This window comes from Oncorhynchus mykiss, chromosome 25 (assembly GCF_057628025.1).
Source record: "Oncorhynchus mykiss isolate SJ-2025 chromosome 25, ASM5762802v1, whole genome shotgun sequence".
Classification (NCBI taxonomy): Eukaryota; Metazoa; Chordata; class Actinopteri; order Salmoniformes; family Salmonidae; genus Oncorhynchus; species Oncorhynchus mykiss.
The window spans coordinates 84,801,345-84,827,937 of record NC_143046.1 but is presented as its reverse complement, the minus strand read 5'-3'; the positions used below and the strand labels follow the sequence as shown (position 1 = coordinate 84,827,937).

Here is a 26,593-nt window from a genome sequence, read left to right as displayed (position 1 = left end):
TCCTCAGATACCTTGATCTGGTTCTGTTACTCCTTGCATTTATCTTCCTCAGATACCTTGGTCCTGTTCTGGTACTATTTGCATTTATGTTCCTCAGATACCTTGATCTGGTTCTGGTACTCCTTGCATTTATCTTCCTCAGATACCTTGATCCTGTTCTGTTACTCCTTGCATTTATCTTCCTCAGGTACCTTGATCCTGTTCTGGTACTCCTTGCATTTTATCTTCCTCATGTACCTTGATCCTGTTCTGTTACTCCTTGCATTTATGTTCCTCAGGTACCTTGATCTGGTTCTGGTACTCCTTGCATTTATCTTCCTCAGATACCTTGATCTGGTTCTGGTACTCCTATTCCTCTTGTGACACTATTTTTTTTATTATTATAATTTTTGATCTCTGAAACGTTGGGAAGGGCTCGTGAGTAAAGATTTCATGGTAAGGTCTACACCAATTGTATTCGGTGCATGTAACAAATAACATTTGATTTGATTTGATTTGAATATCTGTCATCTAGTGAATTACTTGAAATGGTGGCCACCACCAATGGTGACTAGTGTGCAGCCCTTGCAATAGAACTCAGCCAGCCCTTCCGATAGAACTCAGCCAGTCCATCCAATTGATCTCAGCCAGTCCTTAAGATAGAACTCAGCTAGCCCTTCCGATAGAATGACAGCTTTGCACACTCTTCGCATTCTCTCAACCAGCTTCACCTGGAATGCTTTTCCAACAGTCTTGAAGGAACTCACACATATGCTGAGCACTTGTTGGATGCTTTTCCTCCACTCTGCGGTCCAACTCATCCCAACTGGGTTGAGGTCGGGTGATTGTGGAGGCCAGGTCAACTGATGCAGCACTCCATCACTCTCCTTCTTGATCAAATAGCCCTTATACAGCCTGGAGGTGTGTTGGGTCATTGTCCTGTTGAAAAACAAATGATAATCCCACTAAGCACAAACCAGATGGGATGGCGTATCGCTGCAGAGTGCAGTGGAAGCCATGCTGGTTAAGTGCACCTTGAATTCTAAATAAATTGCAGACAGTGTCACCAGCAAAGCACCCCCACACGATCACAGCTCCTCCTCCATGCTTCACGGTGGGAACCACACATGCAGAGATCATCCGTTCACCTACTCTGTTTCTCACAAAGATGAGCAATGGGCATTAGACCTGTGGAAATCTGTATTTTGGTTTTTGGAACCAAAAATCTTACATTTGGACAGATTTCCAAACAAAAATACAGATTTCCACAGGTCTAATGCCCATTGCTCGTGTTTCTTGGCCCAAGCAAGTCTCTTAATCTTATTGGTTTCCTTTAGTAGTGGATTCTTTGAAGCAACTTCAACCATGAATGCCTGATTCACGCAGTCTCCTCTGGACAGTTGATGTTGATGTGTCTGTTACTTGAACTCTGTGAAGCATTTATTTGGGCTGCAATTTCTGAGGCTGGTAACTCTAGTGAACTCTGCAGCAGAGGTAACTCTGAGTCTTCCTTTCCTGTGGTGGTCCTCTTGAGAGCCAGTTTCATCATAGCGCTTGATGGTTATTGTGACTGCACTTGAAGAAACTTTAAAAGTTCTTGAAATATTCCAGATTGACTGACCTTCATGTCTTAAAGTTATGATGAACTGTAATTTCTCTTTGCTTATTTGAGCTGTTCTTGCCATAATATGGACTTGGTCTTTTTACAAATAGGGCGATGTTCTGTTTCCCATCCCTACCTTGTCACAACACAACTGATTGGTTCATACTTATTAAGGATATAAATTCCACAAATTAACTTTTAACAAGGCACACCTGTTAATTGAAATGTATTCCAGGTGACTACCTCATGAAGCTGGTTGAGAGAATGTCAAGATTGTGCAAAGCTATCTTCAAGGCAAAAGGTTGGCTGCTTTAAACTTGTTATGGCTGCAGTCCCACTAACCGGATCGATATGACAACTACCAGTGAAAATAGAGTGCGCCAAATTCAAACCATAGAAATCTCATAATTACAATTCCTAAAACATACGTGTTTTATATAATTTGAAAGTTAATCTTGTTGTTAATCCCACCAAAGTGTCCGATTTCAAATCGGCTTTTCAGCGAAAGCACTACAAACGATTATGTTAAGTCTCCACCAAACCACAATAAGAACAGCCATTTTCCAGCAAAATATAGCATTCACAAAAAGCAGAAATTGAGATTTAATTAATCACTAACCTTGAATTATCTTCATCAGATGACACTCATAGGACTTCATGTTACACAATACATGCTTGTATTGTTCATATTTATATAAAAAAATCTGAGTTACATTGGCGATTCACTAGTTCCAAAAACATCAAGTGATTTTGCATAGCCACATCGTTTCAACGGAAATACTCATCATAAATGTAGATGATTATACAAGTTATACACATTAAATTATAGATATACCTCTCCTTAATGCAACCGCTGTGTCAGATTTCAAAAAAAGTTTACAGAAAAAGCAACCCATGCAATAATCTGAGAAGGCACTCAGAACAGTAGCCAAATTGATTTGTTCGAAAATGTCCGTTATTTATGTCCAATTAGCTTTGGTTAGCGCGTTTGGTAAACAATTCCAAAGTCACAAAGCGCATCCACTATAACGTGACGAAATGTCCAAAAGTTCCGTAACAGTCAGTAGAAACATGTCAAACGATGTACTGAATCAATCTTTAGAATGTTGTTTACATATATCTTGAATAACATTCCAACCGGAGAATTAGAATGACTTCAGATGACCGGTGGAACGCAGGTCCTTCCCCTGTGAACGCGCTTGGTGAAAGCATGGTCAACTCATTGCAGTGGTGACTATTTCCTGTCTCGTTCGACCCCCCTTCACATGAGAGTCATCAGACAAAGTTCTATTGACTGTTGACATCTAGTGGACGGCGTAGGAAGTGAAAACTCATCCATATCTCGCTGTAATTTCAATGAGAGCTTGGTTGAAAATCTGCCACCCCCAGAAAAAATACAAACAGGAAGTGGAATTTCTCAGGTTTTTGCCTGCAATATGAGTTATGTTATACTTGCAGACATAATTCAAACAGTTTTAGAAACTTCAGAGTGTTTTCTATCCAATACTAATAATAATATGCATATATTAGCAACTGAGACTGAGGAGCTGGCCGTTTACAATGGGCAACTTTTCATCCAAGCTATTCAATACTGCCCCTGCAGCCACATTTTTTGAGGTTACTACTTGATTCCATATGTGTTATGTCATAATTCTGATGTCCTCGCTATTTTTCTACAATGTAGAAAAACTCTTGAATGAATATTCTACCTTTATTTAACTAGGCAAGTCAGTTTAAGAACAAATTCTTATTTTCAATGACGGCCTAGGAACAGTGGGTTCACTGCCTGTTCAGGGGCAGAACGACAGATTTGTACCTTGTCAGCTCGGGGGTTTGAACTTGCAACCTTCCGGTTACTAGTCCAACTCTCTAACCACTAGGCTACCCTGCCCTAGGTGGGGCCAAACTTTTGACCGGTACTGTTTGCATCAAGGTGGCATCTAAATTGTTTGAAATAAAATCATGTGAGAATCTTTTTTTTCCATATGAGCTAACAAATGAGCTAATACAGCTGCCCAGCAAAAAACACCAGATGCCAATTAGCTGATTTGCTTTTCATACACCCACTCCTTCAACACACCCACTTGTCCATCCTCCGGTCGCCATTTTAGGATGCAGCTGTCCACCTGTTTTTGTTGGCTATTTAAAATGTTCTTACCTTTCCACTGTTGAATACACATCCCCACTCATAAAATACAGCATATTTTACATGATTTTGGTAAAGCAAGCCAGTGGTCAACATTTAAGATCTATAAACATTTTATCAGCATTTTGTCAACATTTAAGAATGTTGTATTTTGGTTGTTTGGATGTCCTTTGATTGCGATGACCGTTAGAAATGAAACTATTCACACCTGTCTTTAATGGCAAACTGGAAGCTTATATCTCTGAGGGAGTACTTAATAGTACCCCAAGCATACTTCCAAAGTTCTGGCAAAATGGCTTAAGGACAACAAAGTCAAGATTTTGGGCCATCACAAAGCCCTGACCTCAGTCCCATAGAACAATTGTGGACAGATCTGGAAAAGCGTGTGCGAGCAAGGAGGCCTACAAACCTGACTCAAATCAAATCAAATCAAAGTTTATTTGTCACGTGCGCCGAATACAACAGTGAAATGCTTACTTACAGGCTCTAACCAATAGTGCGGAGAAAAAATGAATGTGTGTGTGTAGGTAAGTAGAGAAATAAAACAACAGTAAAAATACATTTGAAAATAAGAGTAGCAAGGCTATATACTGGCACCGGTTAGTCAGGCTTATTGAGGTAGTATGTACATGTAGATATGGTTAAAGTGACTATGCATATATGATGAACAGAGTAGCAGTAGCGTAAAAAGAGGGGTTGAGGGGGGCACACAATGCAAATAGTCCGGGTAACCATTTGGTTACCTGTTCAGGAGTCTTATGGCTTTGGGGTAAAAACTGTTGAGGAGCCTTTTTGTCCTAGACTTGGCACTCCGGTACCGCTTGCCATGCGGTAGTAGGGAGAACAGTCTATGACTGGGGTGGCTGGGGTCTTTGACAATTTTCAGGGCCTTCCTCTGACACCGCCTGGTGTGGAGGTCCTGGATGGCAGGCAGCTTTGCCCCAGTGATGTACTGGGCCATACACACTACCCTCTGAAGTGCGTTGCGGGCGGAGGCCGAGCAATTTCCTAACCAGGCAGTGATGAAACCGGTCAGGTTGCTCTCGATGTTGCAGCTATAGAACCTTTTGAGGATCTCAGGACCCATGCCAAATCTTTTTAGTTTCCTGAGGGGGAATAGGTTTGTCGTGCCCTCTTCACGACTGTCTTGGTGTGTTTGGACCATTCTAGTTTGTTGTTGATGTGGGCACCAAGGAATTTGAAGCTCTCAACCTGCTCCACTACAGCCACGTCGATGAGAATGGGGACGTGCTCAGTGCTCCTTTTCCTGTAGTCAACAATCATCTCCTTGGTCTTGGTTACGTTGAGGGATAGTTGTTATTCTGGCACCACCCGGCCAGGTCTCTGACCTCCTCCTTATAGGCTGTCTCGTCGTTGTTGGTGATCAGGCCTACACCTGTTGTGTCGTCTGAAAACTTAATGGTGTTGGAGTCGTGCCTGGCCATGCAGTCGTGGGTGAACAGGGAGTACAGGAGGGGACTGAGCACGCACCCCTGGGAATCTCCAGTGTTGAGGATCAGCGTGGCAGATGTGTTAATACCTACCCTCACCACCTGTGGGTGGCCCGTCAGGAAGTCCTGGTTCCAGTTGCAGAGGGAGGTGTTTAGTCCAAGGTTCCTTAGCTTAGTGATGAGCTTTGAGGATATTATGGTGTTGAACGCTGAGCTGTAGTCAATGAACAGCATTTCCTGGCTATTCAAATGGCTATTTCCTGGCTATTCATTTCCTACCTGGCTATTCAAATGAACCCATTTCAGTATTCAGAGGTAGCTGTCAATATTTACCTGGCTATTCAAATGAACCCATTTCAGTATTCAGAGGTAGCTGTCAATATTTACCTGGCTATTCAAATGAACCCATTTCAGTATTCAGAGGTAGCTGTCAGTATTTACCTGGCTATTCAAATGAACTCATTTCAGTATTCAGAGGTAGCTGTCAGTATTTACCTGGCTATTCAAATGAACCCATTTCAGTATTCAGAGGTAGCTGTCAATATTTACCTGGCTATTCAAATGAACCCATTTCAGTATTCAGAGGTAGCTGTCAATATTTACCTGGTTATTCTAATAAAACCATTTCAGTATTCAGAGGTAGCTGTCAATATTTACCTGGCTATTCTAATACAACCATTTCAGTATTCAGAGGTAGCTGTCAGTATTTACCTCGTTATTCTAATGAAACCATTTCAGTATTCAGAGGTAGCTGTCAATATTTACCTGGCTATTCTAATACAACCATTTCAGTATTCAGAGGTAGCTGTCAGTATTTACCTGGTTATTCTAATAAAACCATTTCAGTATTCAGAGGTAGCTGTCAATATTTACCTGGCTATTCTAATACAACCATTTCAGTATTCAGAGGTAGCTGTCAGTATTTACCTGGTTATTCTAATAAAACCATTTCAGTATTCAGAGGTAGCTGTCAGTATTTACCTGGCTATTCAAATGAACCCATTTCAGTATTCAGAGGTAGCTGTCAACATTTACCTGGCTATTCAAATGAACCCATTTCAGTATTCAGAGGTAGCTGTCAGTATTTACCTGGTTATTCTAATAAAACCATTTCAGTATTCAGAGGTAGCTGTCAGTATTTACCTGGCTATTCAAATGAACCCATTTCAGTATTCAGAGGTGGCTGTCAGTATTTACCTGGCTATTCAAATGAACCCATTTCAGTATTCAGAGGTAGCTGTCAGTATTTACCTGGTTATTCTAATAAAACCATTTCAGTATTCAGAGGTAGCTGTCAGTATTTACCTGGCTATTCAAATGAACCCATTTCAGTATTCAGAGGTAGCTGTCAACATTTACCTGGCTATTCAAATGAACCCATTTCAGTATTCAGAGGTAGCTGTCAGTATTTACCTGGTTATTCTAATAAAACCATTTCAGTATTCAGAGGTAGCTGTCAGTATTTACCTGGCTATTCAAATGAACCCATTTCAGTATTCAGAGGTAGCTGTCAGTATTTACCTGGCTATTCAAATGAACCCATTTCAGTATTCAGAGGTAGCTGTCAATATTTACCTGGCTATTCAAATGAACCTATTTCAGTATTCAGAGGTAGCTGTCAATACTTACCTGGTTATTCTAATAAAACCATTTCAGTATTCAGAGGTAGCTGTCAATATTTACCTGGCTATTCTAATAAAACCATTTCAGTATTCAGAGGTAGCTGTCAGTATTTACCTGGTTATTCTAATAAAACCATTTCAGTATTCAGAGGTAGCTGTCAGTATTTACCTGGCTATTCAAATGAACCCATTTCAGTATTCAGAGGTAGCTGTCAGTATTTACCTGGCTATTCTAATGAACCCATTTCAGTATTCAGAGGTAGCTGTCAGTATTTACCTGGTTATTCTAATGAACCCATGTCAGTATTCAGAGGTAGCTGTCAGTATTTACCTGGCTATTCTAATGAACCCATTTCAGTATTCAGAGGTAGCTGTCAGTATTTACCTGGCTATTCTAATGAACCCATTTCAGTATTCAGAGGTAGCTGTCAGTATTTACCTGGTTATTCTAATGAACCCATTTCAGTATTCAGAGGTAGCTGTCAGTATTTACCTGGTTATTCTAATGAACCCATTTCAGTATTCAGAGGTAGCTGTCAGTATTTACCTGGCTATTCTAATAAAACCATTTCAGTATTCAGAGGTTAGCTGTCAGTATTTACCTGGCTATTCTAATGAACCCATTTCAGTATTCAGAGGTAGCTGTCAGTATTTACCTGGTTATTCTAATAAACCCATTTCAGTATTCAGAGGTAGCTGTCAGTATTTACCTGGTTATTCTAATAAACCCATTTCAGTATTCAGAGGTAGCTGTCAGTATTTACCTGGTTATTCTAATAAACCCATTTCAGTATTCAGAGGTAGCTGTCAGTTTTTACCTGGTTATTCTAATAAAACCATTGCCTTACGCTGCAGAACAACTTGATCTCTTCTCTGATTTCTTTCCACAAATCACAGTGTTGACAGGGAGACAAATTGCAGGGAAGGGAAGAGTGAGTTTGAATGAATGCTACTCTGTATGTGGTGCTAACACAATCATGACTCAAATAGGAGAAAAAACTTGATTAAAATGACAGCTTATTCACACCGCTCCTGAACAAACCTATTGGCAGTTCTACTCCAGGTAGAATAAATACAGTGTGGATAAAGGAACCTAGAATGAGACTTCTTCAGGGATAGTTTTCATCCCCAGTTTGATATAGCTTCCAGCCGTCCACAATGTAAGGAATAGCTTAGAAATTATTAGCTTTGTCAATAGTGATACTTGCATTATAGCTGAATATCAGTTATGATGGTGGCACACATATCCTTGTTCTCAGTTCCTGCCTGTGTGTGTCAGTGACAGTGAGTGCCCTGTCTTGTCCTGTCTTGTCCTGGCTTGTCCTGTCTTGTCCTGTCTTGTCCTGTCCTGTCCTGTCCTGTCTTGTTCTGTCTTGTTCTGTCAAGTCCTGTCCTGTCTTGTCCTGTCCAGTCTTGTCCTGTCTTTTCCTGTCTTGTCTTGTCCTGTCCTGTCCTGTCTAGTCCTGACTTGTCTTGTCCTGTCTTGTCCTTTCCTGTCTTGTCTTGTCCTGTCCTGTCCTGTCCTGTCTAGTCCTGACTTGTCTTGTCCAGTCTTGTCCTGGCTTGTCCTGTCCTGTCCTGTCTTGTCTTGTTCTGTCTTGTTCTTTCAAGTCCTGTCCAGTCTTGTCCTGTCTTTTCCTGTCTTGTCTTGTCCTGTCCTGTCTTGTCTAGTCCTGACTTGTCTTGTCCTGTCTTGTCCTGTCCTGTCTTGTCCTGTGTAAACCATACTTTATGGTCAGCACTTCAGATTCAATACAAGGTCATTTCGAATACTCTCCCACCTCTCCATCCAGCTCTCTCACTCTTACCTCTCTCTTCATCCCACCTCTCTCTCTCCTCTCGCTTTCTCTCTCTCTCTCTCTCTCGCTCTCTCTCTCTCCCCCCCCCTCTCTCTATAGCTCTCTCTCTCTCCTTCCATCTCACCTTTTCTCTCCCTCCATTCCTTTCCTCTCGAGGACTGTCGATCCAGCAAGTTCTCAGCAGATTAAAATGGCCTGGCATCTGTCTGTGTTTGCAGTATACTGCCTGGCTTGGCAAGCACAGCCACAGTGGCAGCAGCAGCAACAACAGCAACAGCAGACAGTGAATTAAAATGCTCGTTCTGCCTCATCAACACCTTTGATATCTCCATAAGCCACAGCCACGGGAGCTCCTGAGTGTTAGTATGTGAATGTCTATTCTTCATCTCCCATTGATGCCAGTTTGGAGACGGTTAGTGGATGATAGCAAATGGTTTATTGCTCTCTGTGAGAGTGATGTGGGAGTTAGTGCTGGTTCATTCCCCCTCTCTGTGAGAGTGTTGAGGGAGTTAGTGCTGGTTCATTCCCCCTCTCTGTGATAGTGTTGAGGGAGTTAGTGCTTGTTCATTCCCCCTCTCTGTGAGAGTGTTGAGTGAGTTAGTGCTGGTTCATTCCCCCTCTCTGCGTGAGTGTTGAGGGAGTTAGTGCTGGTTCATTCCCCCTCTCTGTGAGAGTGTTGAGGGAGTTATGGCTTGTTTATTGCCTCTCTCTGTGAGAGTGTTGAGGGAGTTACGGCTTGTATATTGCCTCTCTCTGTGAGAGTGTTGAGGGAGTTAGTGCTGGTTCATTCCCCCTCTCTGTGAGAGTGTTGAGGGAGTTACGGCTTGTTTATTGCCTCTCTCTGTGACAGTGTTGAGGGAGTGACTGCTGGTTCATTCCCCCTCTCTGTGAGAGTGTTGAGTGAGTTAGTGCTGGTTCATTCCCCCTCTCTGCGTGAGTGTTGAGGGAGTTAGTGCTGGTTCATTCCCCCTCTCTGTGAGAGTGTTGAGGGAGTTATGGCTTGTTTATTGCCTCTCTCTGTGAGAGTGTTGAGGGAGTTAGTGCTTGTTTATTGCCTCTCTCTGTGAGAGTGTTGAGGGAGTTACGGCTTGTATATTGCCTCTCTCTGTGAGAGTGTTGAGGGAGTTACGGCTTGTTTATTGCCTCTCTCTGTGACAGTGTTGAGGGAGTGACTGCTGGTTCATTCCCCCTCTCTGTGAGAGTGTTGAGGGAGTTAGTGCTGGTTCATTCCCTCTCTCTGTGATAGTGTTGAGGGAGTTAGTGCTGGTTCATTCCCCCTCTCTGTGAGAGTGTTGAGGGAGTTACGGCTTGTTTATTGCCTCTCTCTGTGACGGTGTTGAGGGAGTGACTGCTGGTTCATTCCCCCTCTATCTGAGAGTGTTGAGGGAGGTAGTGCTGGTTCATTCCCCCTCTCTGTGAGAGTGTTGAGGGAGTTAGTGCTGGTTCATTCCCCCTCTCTGTGAGAGTGTTGAGGGAGTTACGTCTTGTTTATTGCCTCTCTCTGTGAGAGTGTTGAGGGAGTGACTGCTGGTTCATTCCCCCTCTCCGTGAGAGTGTTAGTTACTGCTGATTGTCAAAGTCATGAGCTTGAAAGATGTTTTGCGGCGATGCATTGTTGAGTCGGCTGATGTGGAAGACGTGAAGTTGTCTTTAAGTCTTCATTTAGTGAGTATGATTCTGTGCTTTATCTCTCCCTCTTGTCCTGTCTCTCTTTCTCTCTCTTTTTCTCTCTTTCTCTCTCTTCTATCTTTCTCTCTTTCTCTTTCTCTTTCTATTTCTCTCTCTCTAATTTTCTCTCTTTCTCATGCTCTCTCTCTTTCTTCGTCCCTCTCTCTTTCTCCTTCTCTTATTCTATCTTATTTTAATGATACATTTAGCTGACCTTCTCCTGACTAGTAACCTTTTCTCAGATTCCAGTTAATGTTCAGACCCATCCATTTTGTTTTCTCTCCCAACGAGGTCTCAGGGCAATTCATATTACTCTGCACGTAAATCTGTGGTACTCCATTTAGTATTATATGTTAAGTTCGGTTACAATATAAATGGAAGAGTGGTTGATATTTTACCAGCTGCCTCACACCACTCCTAGAAAAGCTTGGTGTGTTGTTAGATGTGTTTTTCCCCTAGCGGATCTCCACTAAAACTAGCATCAAGATGTTTATCTGTCTCTGTGACGAAGTTAAAAACGAAGGTGCCGACAAATACAACGTTTTTGTATTTGCAATTGTGACATACAAGCGAAGGATTAAAAGATGCTTAAAATTAAAACCGAGGTGACTGCATTAACAGATACAGTGCCTTGCGAAAGTATTCGGCCCCCTTGAACTTTGCGACCTTTTGCCACATTTCAGGCTTCAAACATAAAGATATAAAACTGTATTTTTTTGTGAAGAATCAACAACAAGTGGGACACAATCATGAAGTGGAACGACATTTATTGGATATTTCAAACTTTTTTAACAAATCAAAATCTGAAAAATTGGGCGTGCAAAATTATTCAGCCCCTTCACTTTCAGTGCAGCAAACTCTCTCCAGAAGTTCAGTGAGGATCTCTGAATGATCCAATGTTGACCTAAATGACTAATGATGATAAATACAATACACCTGTGTGTAATCAAGTCTCCGTATAAATGCACCTGCACTGTGATAGTCTCAGAGGTCCGTCAAAAGCGCAGAGAGCATCATGAAGAACAAGGAACACACCAGGCAGGTCCGAGATACTGTTGTGAAGAAGTTTAAAGCCGGATTTGGATACAAAAAGATTTCCCAAGCTTTAAACATCCCAAGGAGCACTGTGCAAGCGATAATATTGAAATGGAAGGAGTATCAGACCACTGCAAATCTACCAAGACCTGGCCGTCCCTCTAAACTTTCAGCTCATACAAGGAGAAGACTGATCAGATATGCAGCCAAGAGGCCCATGATCATTCTGGATGAACTGCCGAGATCTACAGCTGAGGTGGGAGACTCTGTCCATAGGACAACAATCAGTCATACATTGCACAAATCTGGCCTTTATGGAAGAGTGGCAAGAATAAAGCCATTTCTTAAAGATATCCATAAAAAGTGTTGTTTAAAGTTTGCCACAAGCCACCTGGGAGACACACCCAACATGTGGAAGAAGGTGCTCTGGTCAGATGAAACCAAAATTGAACTTTTTGGCAACAATGCAAAACGTTATGTTTGGTGTAAAAGCAACACAGCTGAACACACCATCCCCACTGTCAAACATGGTGGTGGCAGCATCATGGTTTGGGCCTGCTTTTCTTCAGCAGGGACAGGGAAGATGGTTAAAATTGATGGGAAGATGGATGGAGCCAAATACAGGACCATTCTGGAAGAAAACCTGATGGAGTCTGCAAAAGACCTGAGACTGGGACGGAGATTTGTCTTCCAACAAGACAATGATCCAAAACATAAAGCAAAATCTACAATGGAATGGTTCAAAAATAAACATATCCAGGTGTTAGAATGGCCAAGTCAAAGTCCAGACCTGAATCCAATCGAGAATCTGTGGAAAGAACTGAAAACTGCTGTTCACAAATGCTCTCCATCCAACCTCACTGAGCTCGAGCTGTTTTGCAAGGAGCAATGGGAAAACATTTCAGTCTCTCGATGTGCAAAACTGATAGAGACATACCCCAAGCGACTTACAGCTGTAATCGCAGCAAAAGGTGGCGCTACAAAGTATTAACTCAAGGGGGCTGAATAATTTTGCACGCCCAATTTTTCAGTTTTTGATTTGTTAAAAAAGTTTGAAATATCCAATAAATGTCGTTCCACTTCATGATTGTGTCCCACTTGTTGTTGATTCTTCACAAAAAAAATACAGTTTTATATCTTTATGTTTGAAGCCTGAAATGTGGCCAAAGGTCGCAAAGTTCAAGGGGGCCGAATACTTTCGCAAGGCACTGTAAATATAATGGGCCTGCAGGTAGCCGACTAAACTCCACTGTAAATCGTGGAGAAAAGTTTAGTTGGCTACCACACATGCCTTAAGAAAGTATTCACACCCTTTGACTTTTTCCACATTTTGTTAAGTTACAGCCTTATTCTAAAATGAATGAGATAAGAAAATAAATCCTCAACGATCTACACACGATACCCCATAGTGTCAAAGCAAAAACAAACCGTTTTTTTTTTTTTTTACATTTTTGCAGATGTAAAAAAAACAAAAAAAAAACAGAAAAACTTAATTTACAGAGTTGCAAAGAAAAAGCCATATCTCAGACTGGCCAATAAAAATAAAAATAGTAAGATGTGGCAAAAGGACATAGATACTGGACAGAGGGACTCCTGGAAAGCCAGCATCCTGGAGTCGCTTCTTCACTGTTGAAGTTGAGACTGGTGTTTTGCGGATACCATTTAATGAAGCTGCCAGCTCTGTTTCTCAAAGTAGACCCTCTAATGTACTTGTCCTCTTGCTCAGTTGTGCACCGGGGCCTCCCACTACTCTTTCATTTCCGGTTAGAGACAGTTTGCGCTGTTCTGTGAAGGGAGTAGTACACAACGTTGTACGAGATCTTCAGTTTATTGTCAATTTATTTTAAGTAATAACATTTCTTCACAGATTCTCTGAAGATAAATTACATGAGCCACAGTCTGCCCTATTCAAACACATGATCGTAGAACAGGCCCTATTCAAACACATGTAACCTTTAAGAACACATTCTTATTTACAATGACGACCTACACTGGCCAAACCCGGGGACTCCCAATCACGGTCGGTTGTGATACAGCCTGGATTCAACTGAGGGTGTCTGTAGTGATGCCTCTAGCACTGAGATGCATTACCATAGACCGCTGCGCCACTCGGAACCCCTCGCCCGCCAACCCTTCTTTTATACAGCTGCAACTCCCAGTTTATCATCTATGCATAGTCACTTTAACTAATCTCATATTACCTCAAATAGCCCGACTAACCGGTGCCCCCGCACATTGACTCTGTACCACCTGTATATAGCTTCGCAGATGTTATTAAAAAATTAATAAATCTTTACTCATCCATTGTTTACCTAATACCTAGATGAAACCCCTAATACTTTGATTAAACCCCAAATACCTAGATTAAGCCCCTAATACCTAGATTAAATGCCTAATAACTAGATTAAACCCCTAATACCTAGGTTAAACCCCTAATACCTAGTATAAGCCCGTAATTGTGGCTCCCACTCGTGCTTCCAACATGCATAATGCATGAACACCTAAATAGGTACACATACTGTTGAGGTGAGTTAAATGCTATTTTTTGGTCATTTTGATTTTGTTAATAATAAGGCTCCTCTTTGGTAAAAAATGATTCTGTCACCACTGGGCTAGAGCTTGATCCTGAAAATACCTCTCTCTGTCTGAACACCAAACTACCAACCTTACATGTCTCAATGTTGTAGCATTAGTTAAATCCCCTTTGTGAAAAGACTAGGGTTTTATACCTTTTGGCTTTCACATTTTGTTGATAATTGTTCAAAATTCTTGTCAAATTTGTTTTTTAAAGCGAATAATAAATCAATCCATTAGAGACAATTGCTTGTATGAATGTTTCTTGCTAAGACCTCCACAACAGGTCTGTTTTACACTAAACTGTTATTACCTGTTATGGCAGTGCCTCGTCTTGCATCATACGTCAGTTGAGACACCACTTTGTCCTTGTACACGGTGTCTCCTGTGTGTTGAAACGATCAATAACACAGTGGGCTTGGGTCAGAGTAACTGCCATTACGAACTAATGTCATCAAATTTCCTTATACCCAACGCAAGATGTTGACAGACCCTTAATTACTGTGAAAAATATATTTTCATAATCACACCACGGTATAATCAACTTCGTTATTGTAATGTGGCCAAACTTTGCAAAAACGTTTCCACTCTTTGCCGGAAAATTGTTTGTGCTGCTATTGAAGAACAAACCGTCTGTTGTTATTGTTCGTTGACTTCTAGCTAACCCCAGCCTTTCATCGATGAAACACTTGTCATCTCTGCTTTATTTTCCCTCTCGGCTCTCATCTCTACAGGCAAACCTCCCATTATGTTATCAGCAGTTTTACACGCCATTCTCTCACAGAGCGCCTTGTTCATTTCTTAAACACTTATCAATTTGTGCAGGTGATACCATGGAATCGCCCTGCCATCCCTGTGTGTTCAGTGCTCCAGCACACTGCCACGCTCCAAAGGATATGGATCACTGTTATACGCCTGTCTTTATCTTGCCGCGGAGTCAGGCGCGTTAAATGGCAGCTCCATTAGGAGAATATCTCAGAGGCTATGGTGATGGAGTGTTGCCTTTGGTTTCATTCACTGTTCTAAAGGAGTCCCCTGATGCTCCTTGAAGCCTGCCCATATTTCACAGCTAATTATGGGTTTAAAAAAAAAAAAATTAAGGATATTCACAGTGAACAATTCAATGAGGAGGCGTTTCAATAAGCTAATCACTATCATATCATCACTATCATCGCAATTAGATATCTGACTGTTTTGGAAACAAAACATTTTCAACCTATTTTGGGAATAAAATATTTTGGAGAATTGAAGCTTCCGTGACTTTATAGATTAAACCCATTTCTGAATGTTTTATTGAATGAGAATCACTTTAACATTTAGTACTATGAGAGAGGAGGGAAGGATTCAGACTAAATGAAAGCTGTGTGCAAAACGGTAACATTTGCTTGCGGGTGTAAACATGTGGGTGGTATTTAAACCATGCTCTTTGATGTTACTAAAATGTTGAAACCAGCGAGAGGAAAGCCTATGATCAGAAAGTAAAAATACACTGACTCGCTTTTGATTTCATAAAGAGCAGGGAAAAAGATCCCACTAAATGTATTTTTCTGTGTTTCCACCCGGTTTCGTCATGTGTGTTATCTAAGAACTCCATATGTTCCCCTCAGTTTAAATACATGAACAGGAAGTTACACAGAATTACATCCGGGTTCGAAGTTACATTTGCATTTAAAATTCAGATCCCTTACAAAAACCTGTATCTTCAAAGAGATAGCGAACAAAAGTTAGAAAATGTGCAGTTATTATATAGAATTATTCCTTAATCAATCTCAGTCCGACAGTTTTTACAAACAAACAAACGACTGCGGTAACGCTGTGCAGCATCTTCTACTTCCTGTCCGACGTCTTCTAAATGAACTTCAGAGCCCTGGCCTAGATTCCGCCCAGGCCTTTCTCTGATCAGTGGTGATGAATGCACGACACATCTGCCTCCGTACTATTTATCATCTGGCCATAGACTATGATCTGTATACAGATGAGGAGGTGATTCCAGCTTTGATTAACTACAGGGGAAGTATGAGGGAAGTAACAACAGGTTGAGAGAAGCTCGAGGAAGTATGAGGGAAGTAACAACAGGTTGAGAGAAGCTAGAGGAAGTATGAGGGAAGTAACAGCAGGTTGAGAGAAGCTCATGTTATTACCTGGTAATCCTTGTTTATAGCCATGTTATTACCTGGTACTCCCTGTATATAGCCATGTTATTACATGGTACTCCCTGTATATAGCCATGTTATTACCTGGTAATCCTTGTATATAGCCATGTTATTATCTGGTACTCCCTGTATATAACCATGTTATTACCTCATATCCCTGCACATAGACTCGGTATCTCCACCCGTGTGTATAGCCATGTTATTACCTCGTATCCCTGCAACATCGACTCGGTACCTCCACCCGTGTGTATAGCCATGGTGTTACCTGGTACTTCCTGTATATAGCCATGTTATTACCTGGTACACCCTGTAGATAGCCATGTTATTACCTGGTACACCCTGTATATAACCATGTTATTACCTGGTACACCCTGTATATAGCCATGTTATTACCTGGTACACCCTGTATATAGCCATGTTATTACCTGGTACTCCCTGTATATAGCCATGTTATTACCTGGTACTCCCTGTATATAGCCATGTTATTACCTGGTACTCCCTGTATATAGCCATGTTATTACCTCGTATCCCTGCACATCGACTCGGTATCTCCACTCGTGTGGATCAGATTCTTTCGGATTGGCAAAAATGCAAAGGGGATGCCATAGAACCAGTCATTCTTCTATATCCAGATGGTGACATTTAGTTCTACCCATTAGCCACTACAGAGTCAGGTTGCTCCCTGGTTGGTTGACGATCACAGGTTGGTTTGGAGTGAGGAGGTGGAATTGGTCACCTGCCCGTTGACATCTGTTCTCTTCCAACATGTGACTCTGTGAGCCTTCACTGCTCATTAATCTAGCTTATCTCTGTTTACTCTGGCTTATTCAACACCATTGATTTTTGCAGGTATATATATACTGTGTGTGTGTGTGTGTGTGTGTGTGTGTGTGTGTGTGTGTGTGTGTGTGTGTGTGTGTGTGTGTGTGTGTGTGTGTGTGTGTGTGTGTGTTATCCAGCAGAAGGGGGCCTTTAAGGTTAATATAATGGATTATTCAAGGACTGAATAATAAACGAAGAGAGCTAGAGAATTAAACCTTGAATTCCTTAGCTTTTCTTTGATTCTTCCAGTGGCATTCCCACAGACTCTAAGCAATAAAGTTATACACTTTTTGCATTTATTCATTCGATTACCTCGTTTTTAGCAAAAAGATTGGAGTTTTTTTAAACAAAACAATTTATGCACTACGACAAAAAGTAATGTATCAACAACAACAAAAAGTCCATCACGGGAAAAATAGTTTCCGAAATATATATTTTTTTAAAACACTAAATTTATGATTTTGTTTTTTCTTCTAGGAACATGGGAAGATTGGTGTGACGTTTAACATCGGCACAATGGACATCAGCGTGAGAGAGAATAGCACACCAGTGAATGACGGGCTGTACCATGTGGTACGCTTTACCAGAAACGGGGGTAACGCCACACTCCAGGTGGACAACTGGTCTATCAATGAACACTTCCCAGGAGGTATGGACCCCCCCACACACCTGCATGGTTTCACCCGTGCTGCGTCCCCCCCCCCCCCCCCCCCCCCCACACACACACATACACCTGCATGGTTTCACCTGTGCTGCGACCTGTGCATGCAATTGTAGGTTTACCTGTGTGGTAAACACACCATACATGCACATGAGAAGTTGTTAACTTACCCCAACCTCACTGGACCACACGCTGCTGAGCTCCTTCCCAGAGACCACCCTGGAGTACAGCGTCAACACCAGTTCTACTCCTTCTGTTCTCACTATACTGTTTCTCTTTCAGCTATGTCAAGCTTGTAAATTCTCCATTGTCATTAGACTACAAGCACAGTGACTATCAAACCTAACCAATAACTTAACCGTTACACCATGAGATCCAGACCTCTTGTCAAAGTTGCTAATTGTTGGGTTACAGTCGCTACACTATGTTTGCAATTAAGGCACAATAAAGGCCTTTTGGCAGCAGGCCTATTAGGCTGTGTTTACACATGCAGCCGTTTTCTGATCTTTTGCCCAGTTATTGGAAAAACGATCTGATCTAGTTGCTCGAAAGACCAATTAGTTTGCCAAATATCAAAATGTGCTGCCTGTGTAAACCGTGCCTATCAGACAGGAACTGTGAATGATCTCCAGCATCTCTTCGAGGATCACCCTGATGAATGCAATATGTCAGAATGCTTAGTTTTAGTGATACTGTACACTCTTAGAAAATAAGCTGCTATCTAGAAAATAAAAAGGTTATTTGGCTGTCTCCCTAAGACAACCCTTTGAATAACCCCTTTTTGGTTCCAGGTAGAACCTTTTTGGGTTCCATGTAGAACCCTTCCCTGGAACCAAAATGGGTGCTCCTGTGGGGACAGTCGTAGAACCCTTTTGCAAACCTTTTTTCTAAGAGTGTAATATAATATATTTTTTTGTCTAGTCAACTTTACATATACTATAATATCATATATATGGTATTGCCTCATCAACTTCCAGAATGCTTGGTGTTACAGATACTATAATATCATATATATGGTATTGCCTCATCAACTTCCAGAATGCTTGGTGTTACAGATACTATAATATGATAGATATTGTATTGTGTCGCCAACGTTCAGTATCCACTGAGTTACAAGTCATCTTTCACATTTCCAGAAGGCCCTGTGTTAGGCTGTCTTCTCCCTCTTCTCTATCAACCCATGTATCAGGCCAGGCTGTGATATAAGGACTTCCGACTTTGCTTTAGGGACCATAAGCAGTTCTTTGGAGTGGAATTCTGATTTAACCCAACTAAGCTCTCCAGCTGTTTTGTGATTGAATGAAGATGGACATTGAATTGGAATCGACATCAGGCTCCCTGGGTTTTGCAATGGAGCTATCGCTTCTCAGGACTGTTCGTGATGCCTCAACAGTTGGTTTATTTAGAGGTAGGAAGAGCTGTCAGAGTACTCTTGGTTTTCCTTCCTTCCTTCCCTCCTTCCTTCCTTCCTTCCTTCCTTCCTTCCTTCCTTCCTTCCTTCCTTCCTTCCTTCCTTCCTTCCTTCCTTCCTTCCTTCATTCCTTCCTTCCTTCCTTCCTTCCTTCCTTCCTTCCTTCCTTCCTTCCTTCCTTCCTTTCCTTCCTTCCTTTCCTTCCTTCCTTCCTCCCTCCCTCCCTCCCTCCATCTGCCTTACTTACTAAAGTTGTGCTCTTATATGAAATGGTTTGACAAGTATCAGTATGACTATGGCAATAGTGGAATGATCAAGAATGTTTACCAAGACTTGGGCAAATGAGCCTGTGACTACTGGTAGAAATGTATCTTACAGCTACAGCTGCCAACACTCCCTGCCAACACAAGGAAAAATGCTGTAGAATATACCAGTAACCCCATTGGAAACATCTCATTTCGCATGTGACGTCTCCTTGTTGTCTTCCTGTGTTGAGTACAGTAACAGTGCAGTGTCCCTTTTAAAAATAAATTTCTCACTTTCTTCTACATTAGTGAGTGCATACATTTTCATACTTTTTTTGTACTGGTCTCCCGTTGGGTATCTAACCCACAAGTCTAGCATTGCAAGCGGCATGCTCTGGCATCTCTCTCTCTACCATCTCTCTCTCTACCATCTCTCTCTCTACCTTCTCTCTCTCTACCATCTCTCTCTACCATCTCTCTCTCTACCATCTCTCTCTACCATCTCTCTCTCTACCATCTCTCTCTCTACCGTCTCTCTCTCTACCGTCTCTCTCTACCATCTCTCTCTCTACCATCTCTCTCTACCATCTCTCTCTTTACCGTCTCTCTCTCTACCATGTCTCTCTACCATCTCTCTCTCTACCATCTCTCTCTCTACCATCTCTCTCTCTCTCTACCATCTCTCTCTCTACCATCTCTCTCTCTACCATCTCTCTCTACCATCTCTCTCTCTACTGTCTCTCTCTCTACCATCCCTCTCTCTACCATCTCTCTCTCTACCATCTCTCTCTCTACCATCTCTCTCTCTACCATCTCTCTCTCTCTACCATCTCTCTCTCTACCATCTCTCTCTCTACCATATCTCTCTCTCGCTCTCTCGCTCTCTCGCTCTCTCGCTCGCCACACACACAGAAACACAATGAGTGGAGCAGTGTGGCCTCATCGTCTCGGAGGCCTGTCAGTATCACTCACATTAAATGCTCCATGTGTCCTCATTACTTCAACACAGACTTGGACTCTGGTGGGAACAGGAGTGAAATCACTTTATTTGCTCTCTCTCTCTCTCTCTCTCCCTCGCTTTCTCTCTCTCTCTACCTCTCTCCCTCTCTCTCTCTCTCTCCCTCTCTCTCTCTCTCCCTCTCTCTCTCTCCCTCTCTCTCGCTTTCTCTCTCAATTCAATTCAAAGGGATGTATTGGCACGGGAAACATGTTTACATTGCAAAAGCAAGTGAAATAGAAAGTGAAATTAACTTTAAAAAATGAACAGTAAACATTACATTCACAGAAGTTCCAAAATAAAAAGGACACTTCAAATGTCATATTATGTCAATATCATATAGAGTGTTGTAATGATGTGCAAATAGTTACAGTAGAAAAGGGAAAATAAATAAACATAAATATAGGTTGTATTTACAATGGTGTTTGTTCTTCACTGGTTGCCCTTTTCTCATGGCAACGGGCCACAAATCTTGCTGCTGTGATGGCACACTGTGGTATTTCACCCAGTAGATATGGGAGTTTATCAAGATTGGATTTGTTTTCAAATTATTTTTGGTTCTGTGTATTCTGAGGGAAATACGAGTCTCTAACATGGTCATACATTTGGCAGGAGGTTAGGAAGTGCAGCTCAGTTTCAACCTCATTTTGTGGGCAGTGTCCAAAATAGCCTGTTTTCTCTTGAGAACCAGGTCTGCCTATGACAGCCTCTCTCAATAGCAAGGCTATGCTCACTGAGTCTGTACATAGTCAAAGCTTTCCTTAATTTTGGGTCAGTCACAGTGGTCAGGTATTCTGCCACTGTGTATTCTCTGTTTAGGGCCAGATAGCATTCCAGTTTGCTTTGTTTTTTGGTCAATTATTTCCATTGTGTCACGTAATTATCTTTTTGTTTTCTCATGATTTGGTTGGGTCTAATTGAGTTGCTGTTCCTGTCCTGGGGCTCTGTGGAGTCTGTTTGTGTCTGTGAACAGAGACCCAAGACAAGCTTGCTTAGGGGACTCTTCTCTAGGTTAATCTCTTTGTAGATGATGGCTTTGTTATGCAAGGTTTGGGAATCAATTCCTTTTAGTTGGTTGTAGAATTTAAAGGCTATTTTCTGGATTTTGGTAAATAGCGGGTATTATTTGGTGTTTTAAGTTGTACACAGAGGATGTTTTTGCAGAGTCTCAATTTGGTGTTTGTCCCATTTTCTGAATTCCTGGTTGGTGAGCGGACCCCAGTCCTCACAGCCTTAAAGGGCAATGGGTTCTATAACTAACTCAATTATTTTTAGCCAGATCATAATTGGGATGTCAAATTTTATTTTATTTTTTATGGCGTAGAAGGCCCTTCTTGCCTTGTCTCTCTGATTATTCACAGCATTGTGGAAGTTACCTGTGTTGCTGATGTTTAGGCCGAGGTAGGTGTGTGTGCTCTAGGGCAACAGTGTCTAGATGGAATTTGTATTTGTGGTCCTGGCAACTTTACCTTTTTTTGGAACACCATTATTTTTGTCTTACTGAGATTTACTGTCAGGGCCCAGGTCTGACAGAATCTGTGCAGAAGACCTAGGTGCTGCTGTAGGCCCTCCTAGGTTGGGGACAGACGCACCAGATTGTCAGTAGACATTTGACTTCAGATTCTGGTAGGGTGAGGCCGGGTGCTGCAGACTTTTCTAGTGTCCTCGCCAATTCGATGATATATATGTTCAAGAGGGTTTGGCTCAAGCTTTATCCATGTCTCACCCCACGGCCCTGTGAAAAGAAATGTGTGTTTTTTGCCAATTTTAGTTGCACACTTGTTGTTTGTGTACATGGATTTCATACTGTCATAGGCTTTTCCCCCAACACCGCTTTCATCAATTTGTATAGCAGACCCTCATGCCAAATTGAGTCAAAAGCTTTATTGAAATCAACAAAGGAAGAGAAGACTTTGTTTTGGTTTGTTTCTCAATTAAGGCATGAAGGGTGAATATGTGGTCTGTCATATGGTAATTTGGGAAAGTGCCAATTTGACATTTGCTCAGTACATTGTTTTCACTAAGGAAATGTATGAGTCTGTTGTTAACTGGCGAAAACACAGAGTTATCTATCCAAAACAAAAAAACATTTTGGATAAACCACTTCTCCAATCTTTTTGGCAATACATCTTGGCCATGTTCTGTTATAATGTCCACCCGGCACAGCCAGACCCCTCATAGCCTGGTTCATCTCTAGGTTTTTTCCTGGGTTCTGGCCTTTCTAGGGAGTTTTTCCTAGCCACCGTGCTTCTACACCTGCATTGCTTGCTGTTTGTGGTTTTAGGCTGGGTTTCTGTACCACACTGTGAGATATCAGCTGATGTACGAAGGGCTTTATGAATAAATTTGATTTGATTTTATACAATGCCTTGCAAAAGTATTCATCCCCCTTGGCGTTTTTCCTATTTTGTTGCATTACAACCTGTAATTTAATTTCATGTAATGGACATACACAAAATAGTCTAAATTGGTGAAGTTAAATGTAAAAAATAACTTGTTTAAAAAAATTATATAAAAAATATTTAAAAAATGGAAAGGTGGTGTATGTGTATTCACACACTTTTCTACGAAGCCCCTAAATATGATCTGGTGCAACCAATTACCTTCAGAAGTCACATAATTAATTAAATAAAGTCTACCTGTGTGCAATCTAAGTGTCTAAGTGTCAATCTAAGTGTCACATGATCTGTCACATGATCTCAGTATATATCCACCTCTTCTGAATGGGCCCAAAGTCTGCAACACCACTAAGCAAGGGGCATCACCAAGCAAGTGGCACCAAGGAGCTCTCCAAACAGGTCAGCAACAAAGTTCTGGAGAAGTACAGATCAGGGTTGGGTTATAAAAAAATATCAGAAACTTTGAACATCCTACGGAACATCATTAAATCCATTATTAAAAATTGTAGTATCTGTCAATAGGACCACTTTAAGCCATACACTCCACAGAGCTGGGCTTTACGGTAGAGTTGCCAGAAAAAAAGCCATTGCTTAAAGAAAAAAATACGCAAACACGTTTAGTGTTCGCCAAATGTCATGTGGGAGACTCCCTAAACATATGGAGGAAGGTACTCTGGTCAGATACGACTAAAATATAGTTTTTTGTCCATAAAGGAAAATGCTATGTCTTGCACAAAACCAACACCTTGCTCACCCCAAGAACACCAATGGTTTTCATCGGCAGGAACTGGTAAACTGGTCAGATTTGAAGGAATGGTGGATGGTGCTAAATACAGGGACATTCTTGAGTTTCAGTCTTCCTGAGATATGAGACTGGGACGGAATTTCATCTTCCAGTAGGACAATTACCCTAAGCATACTGCTGAAGAAACACTCCATTAAGGGGAAACATTTAAACGTCTTGGAATGGCCTAGTCAAAGCCCAGACCTCAATCCAATTGAGAATCTGTGGTATGACTTAAAGATTGCTGTTCACCAGTAAGAACACATCTAACTTGATGATGCTTTAGCAATTTTGACTTGAAGAATGGAAAAAAATCCCAGTGGCTAGATGTGCCAAGCTTATAGAGACATATCCCAAGAGACTTGCAGCTGCAATTTCTGAAAAAGGTGTCTCTACAAAGTTTTGACTTTGGGGGGATGAATAGTTATGCACTCTCAAAGTTTTCATTTTTTTTGGTCTTATTTCTTGGTTGTTTCACAATAAAACATATTTTGCATCTTAAAAGTGTTAAGCATGTTGTGTAAATCAAATGATACAAACCCCCCCCAAAATATATTTTATTTCCAGGTCTTAAGGCAACAAAATAGGAAAAATGCCAAAGGAGTGAATACTTTCACAAGGCACTGTAAAACAATGAACAAACAGCAGAAAAAAAAAATAATATATATATATATATATATATATATATACATGGTCAATTGCAAATCAGAATGTACTGGATTCTACAATTACATTGAATTAACTAAAATCCCTCCAACCCAAATAGGCCTCTGGTGTTTATGGTTTCCTAAAGGAAATGATAAACTATACAGACCACAAATTCCAATTGGCTAAACTTAAACTCTTAAATATAATCCTCAGTTCAGGCATCTTCTCCAATGTCTGGAACCAAGAACTGATCAACCCAATCCACAAAAGTGGAGACACATTAACATGGGATCAAACTAACATGGGATCATTTACAATCTAATTGCTTTTTGGTGCAGAGCACTGGGGAACTTGAAATTACACTTAACATGTTTGAGAGTATGCGCCTGAATCAAGGACTTCAATACTGTGACAATCAGCCAAATTAGGCACTTAAAATGAATGGCCAGTCCTTTGTGTTGTTGATGGATTCACTAATTTCTCAGTCACTCAGTGACCTCTTCATCATGGTACTAGAGGGGCAGAGACTGGATGGGATGACACTAGATGGGCTGACAACGGATGGGCTGATAGTAGATGGGCTGAGACTAGATGGGATGACACTGGATGGGCTGACACTCGATGGGCTGACACTAGATGGGCTGACACTGGATGGACTGACACTAGATGGGCTGACACTAGATGGGCTGACACTAGAAGGGCTGAGACTGGATGGGCTGACACGGAATGGGCTGAGATTAGATGGGCTGACACTAGATGGGCTGACAATAGATGGGCTGACACTAGACGGGCTGACACTGAAAGAGTTGAAACCAGATGTGCTGATACTAGATGGGCTGACACTAGATGGGCTGACACTAGATGGGCTGACACTAGATGGGCTGACACTGAAAGGCTTGAAACCAGATGTGCTGACACTAGATGGGCTGACACTAGATGGGCTGACACTAGATGGGCTGACACTAGATGGGCTGACAATAGATGGGCTGACACTAGATGGTCTGACACTGAAAGAGTTGAAACAAGATGTGCTGACACTAGATGGGCTGACACTAGATGGGCTGACACTAGATGGGCTGACACTAGATGGGCTGACACTAGATGGGCTGACACTAGATGGGCTGACACTAGATGTACTGACACTAGATGGACTGACACTAGATGGACTGACACTAGATGGGCTGAAAATGAATTGGCTGACATTAGATGGGCTGACATTAGATGGGCTGACACTAGATGGGCTGACAATAGATGGGCTGACACTAGACGGGCTGACACTGAAAGAGTTGAAACCAGATGTGCTGATACTAGATGGGCTGACACTAGATGGGCTGACACTAGATGGGCTGACACTAGATGGGCTGACACTGAAAGGCTTGAAACCAGATATGCTGACACTAGATGGGCTGACACTAGATGGGCTGACACTAGATGGGCTGACACTAGATGGGCTGACACTAGATGGGCTGACACTGGATGGGCTGACACTGGATGGGCTGACACTAGACGGGCTGATACTGCATGGGCTGACACTAGACGGGCTGACACTAGACGGGCTGACACTAGACGGGCTGATACTAGACTGGATGACACTAGACTGGATGACACTAGACTGGATGACACTAGACTGGATGACACTAGACGGGCTGACACTAGATGGGCTGACACTAGATGGGCTGACACTAGACTGGATGACACTAGACGGGCTGACACTAGACGGGCTGACACTAGACGGGCTGACACTAGACGGGCTGACACTAGACGGTCTGACACTAGATGGGCTGACACTAGATGGGCTGACACTAGATGGGCTGACACTAGATGGGCTGACACTAGACGGGCTGACACTAGATGGGCTGACACTAGACTGAATGACACTAGATGGGCTGACACTAGATGGGCTGACACTAGACTGGATGACACTAGATGGGCTGACACTAGATGGGCTGACACGGAATGGGCTGACACGGAATGGGCTGACACTAGATGGGCTGACACTGGATGGGCTGACACTAGATGGGCTGACACTAGATGGGATGACACTAGATGGGATGACACTGAATGGGCTGACACTAGATGGGCTGACATTGAATTGGCTGACATTAGATGGGCTGACACTAGATGGTCTGACACTGAATGGGCTGACACTAGATGGGATGACACTAGATGGGATGACATTAGAGGGGCTGACACTGAATGGGCTGACACTAGATGGGCTGACATTAGATGGGCTGACATTAGATGGGCTGACACTAGATGGGCTGACGCTAGATGGTCTGACACTGAATGGGCTGACACTAGATGGGCTGACATTGAATTGGCTGACATTAGATGGGCTGACACTAGATGGTCTGACACTGAATGGGCTGACACTAGATGGGTTGACATTGAATTCTCTGACATTAGATGGGCTGACACTAGATGGTCTGACACTGAATGGACTGACACTAGATGGGCTGACACTGGATGGGCTGACATTAGACGGGCTGACACTAGACGGTCTGACACTAGATGGGCTGACACTAGATGGGCTGACACTGGAATGGCTGACACTGGATGGGCTTAAACTGCTACGTTAAATGGCTTAGGTTACTGA

General features: G+C 42.1%; 1 protein-coding gene across 1 annotated transcript in view; it reads left to right on the top strand.

Moving 5' to 3' along the window:
- LOC110505895 (neurexin-3a) overlaps positions 1-26,593 on the top strand; it is a 651,746-nt gene that overhangs the window by 536,819 nt on the left and 88,334 nt on the right. Inside the window, exon 19 of the mRNA XM_090221316.1 lies at positions 17,330-17,501. Coding sequence (XP_090077442.1) covers positions 17,330-17,501 — 172 coding nt within the window. The remainder of the gene's footprint in view (positions 1-17,329; positions 17,502-26,593) is intronic.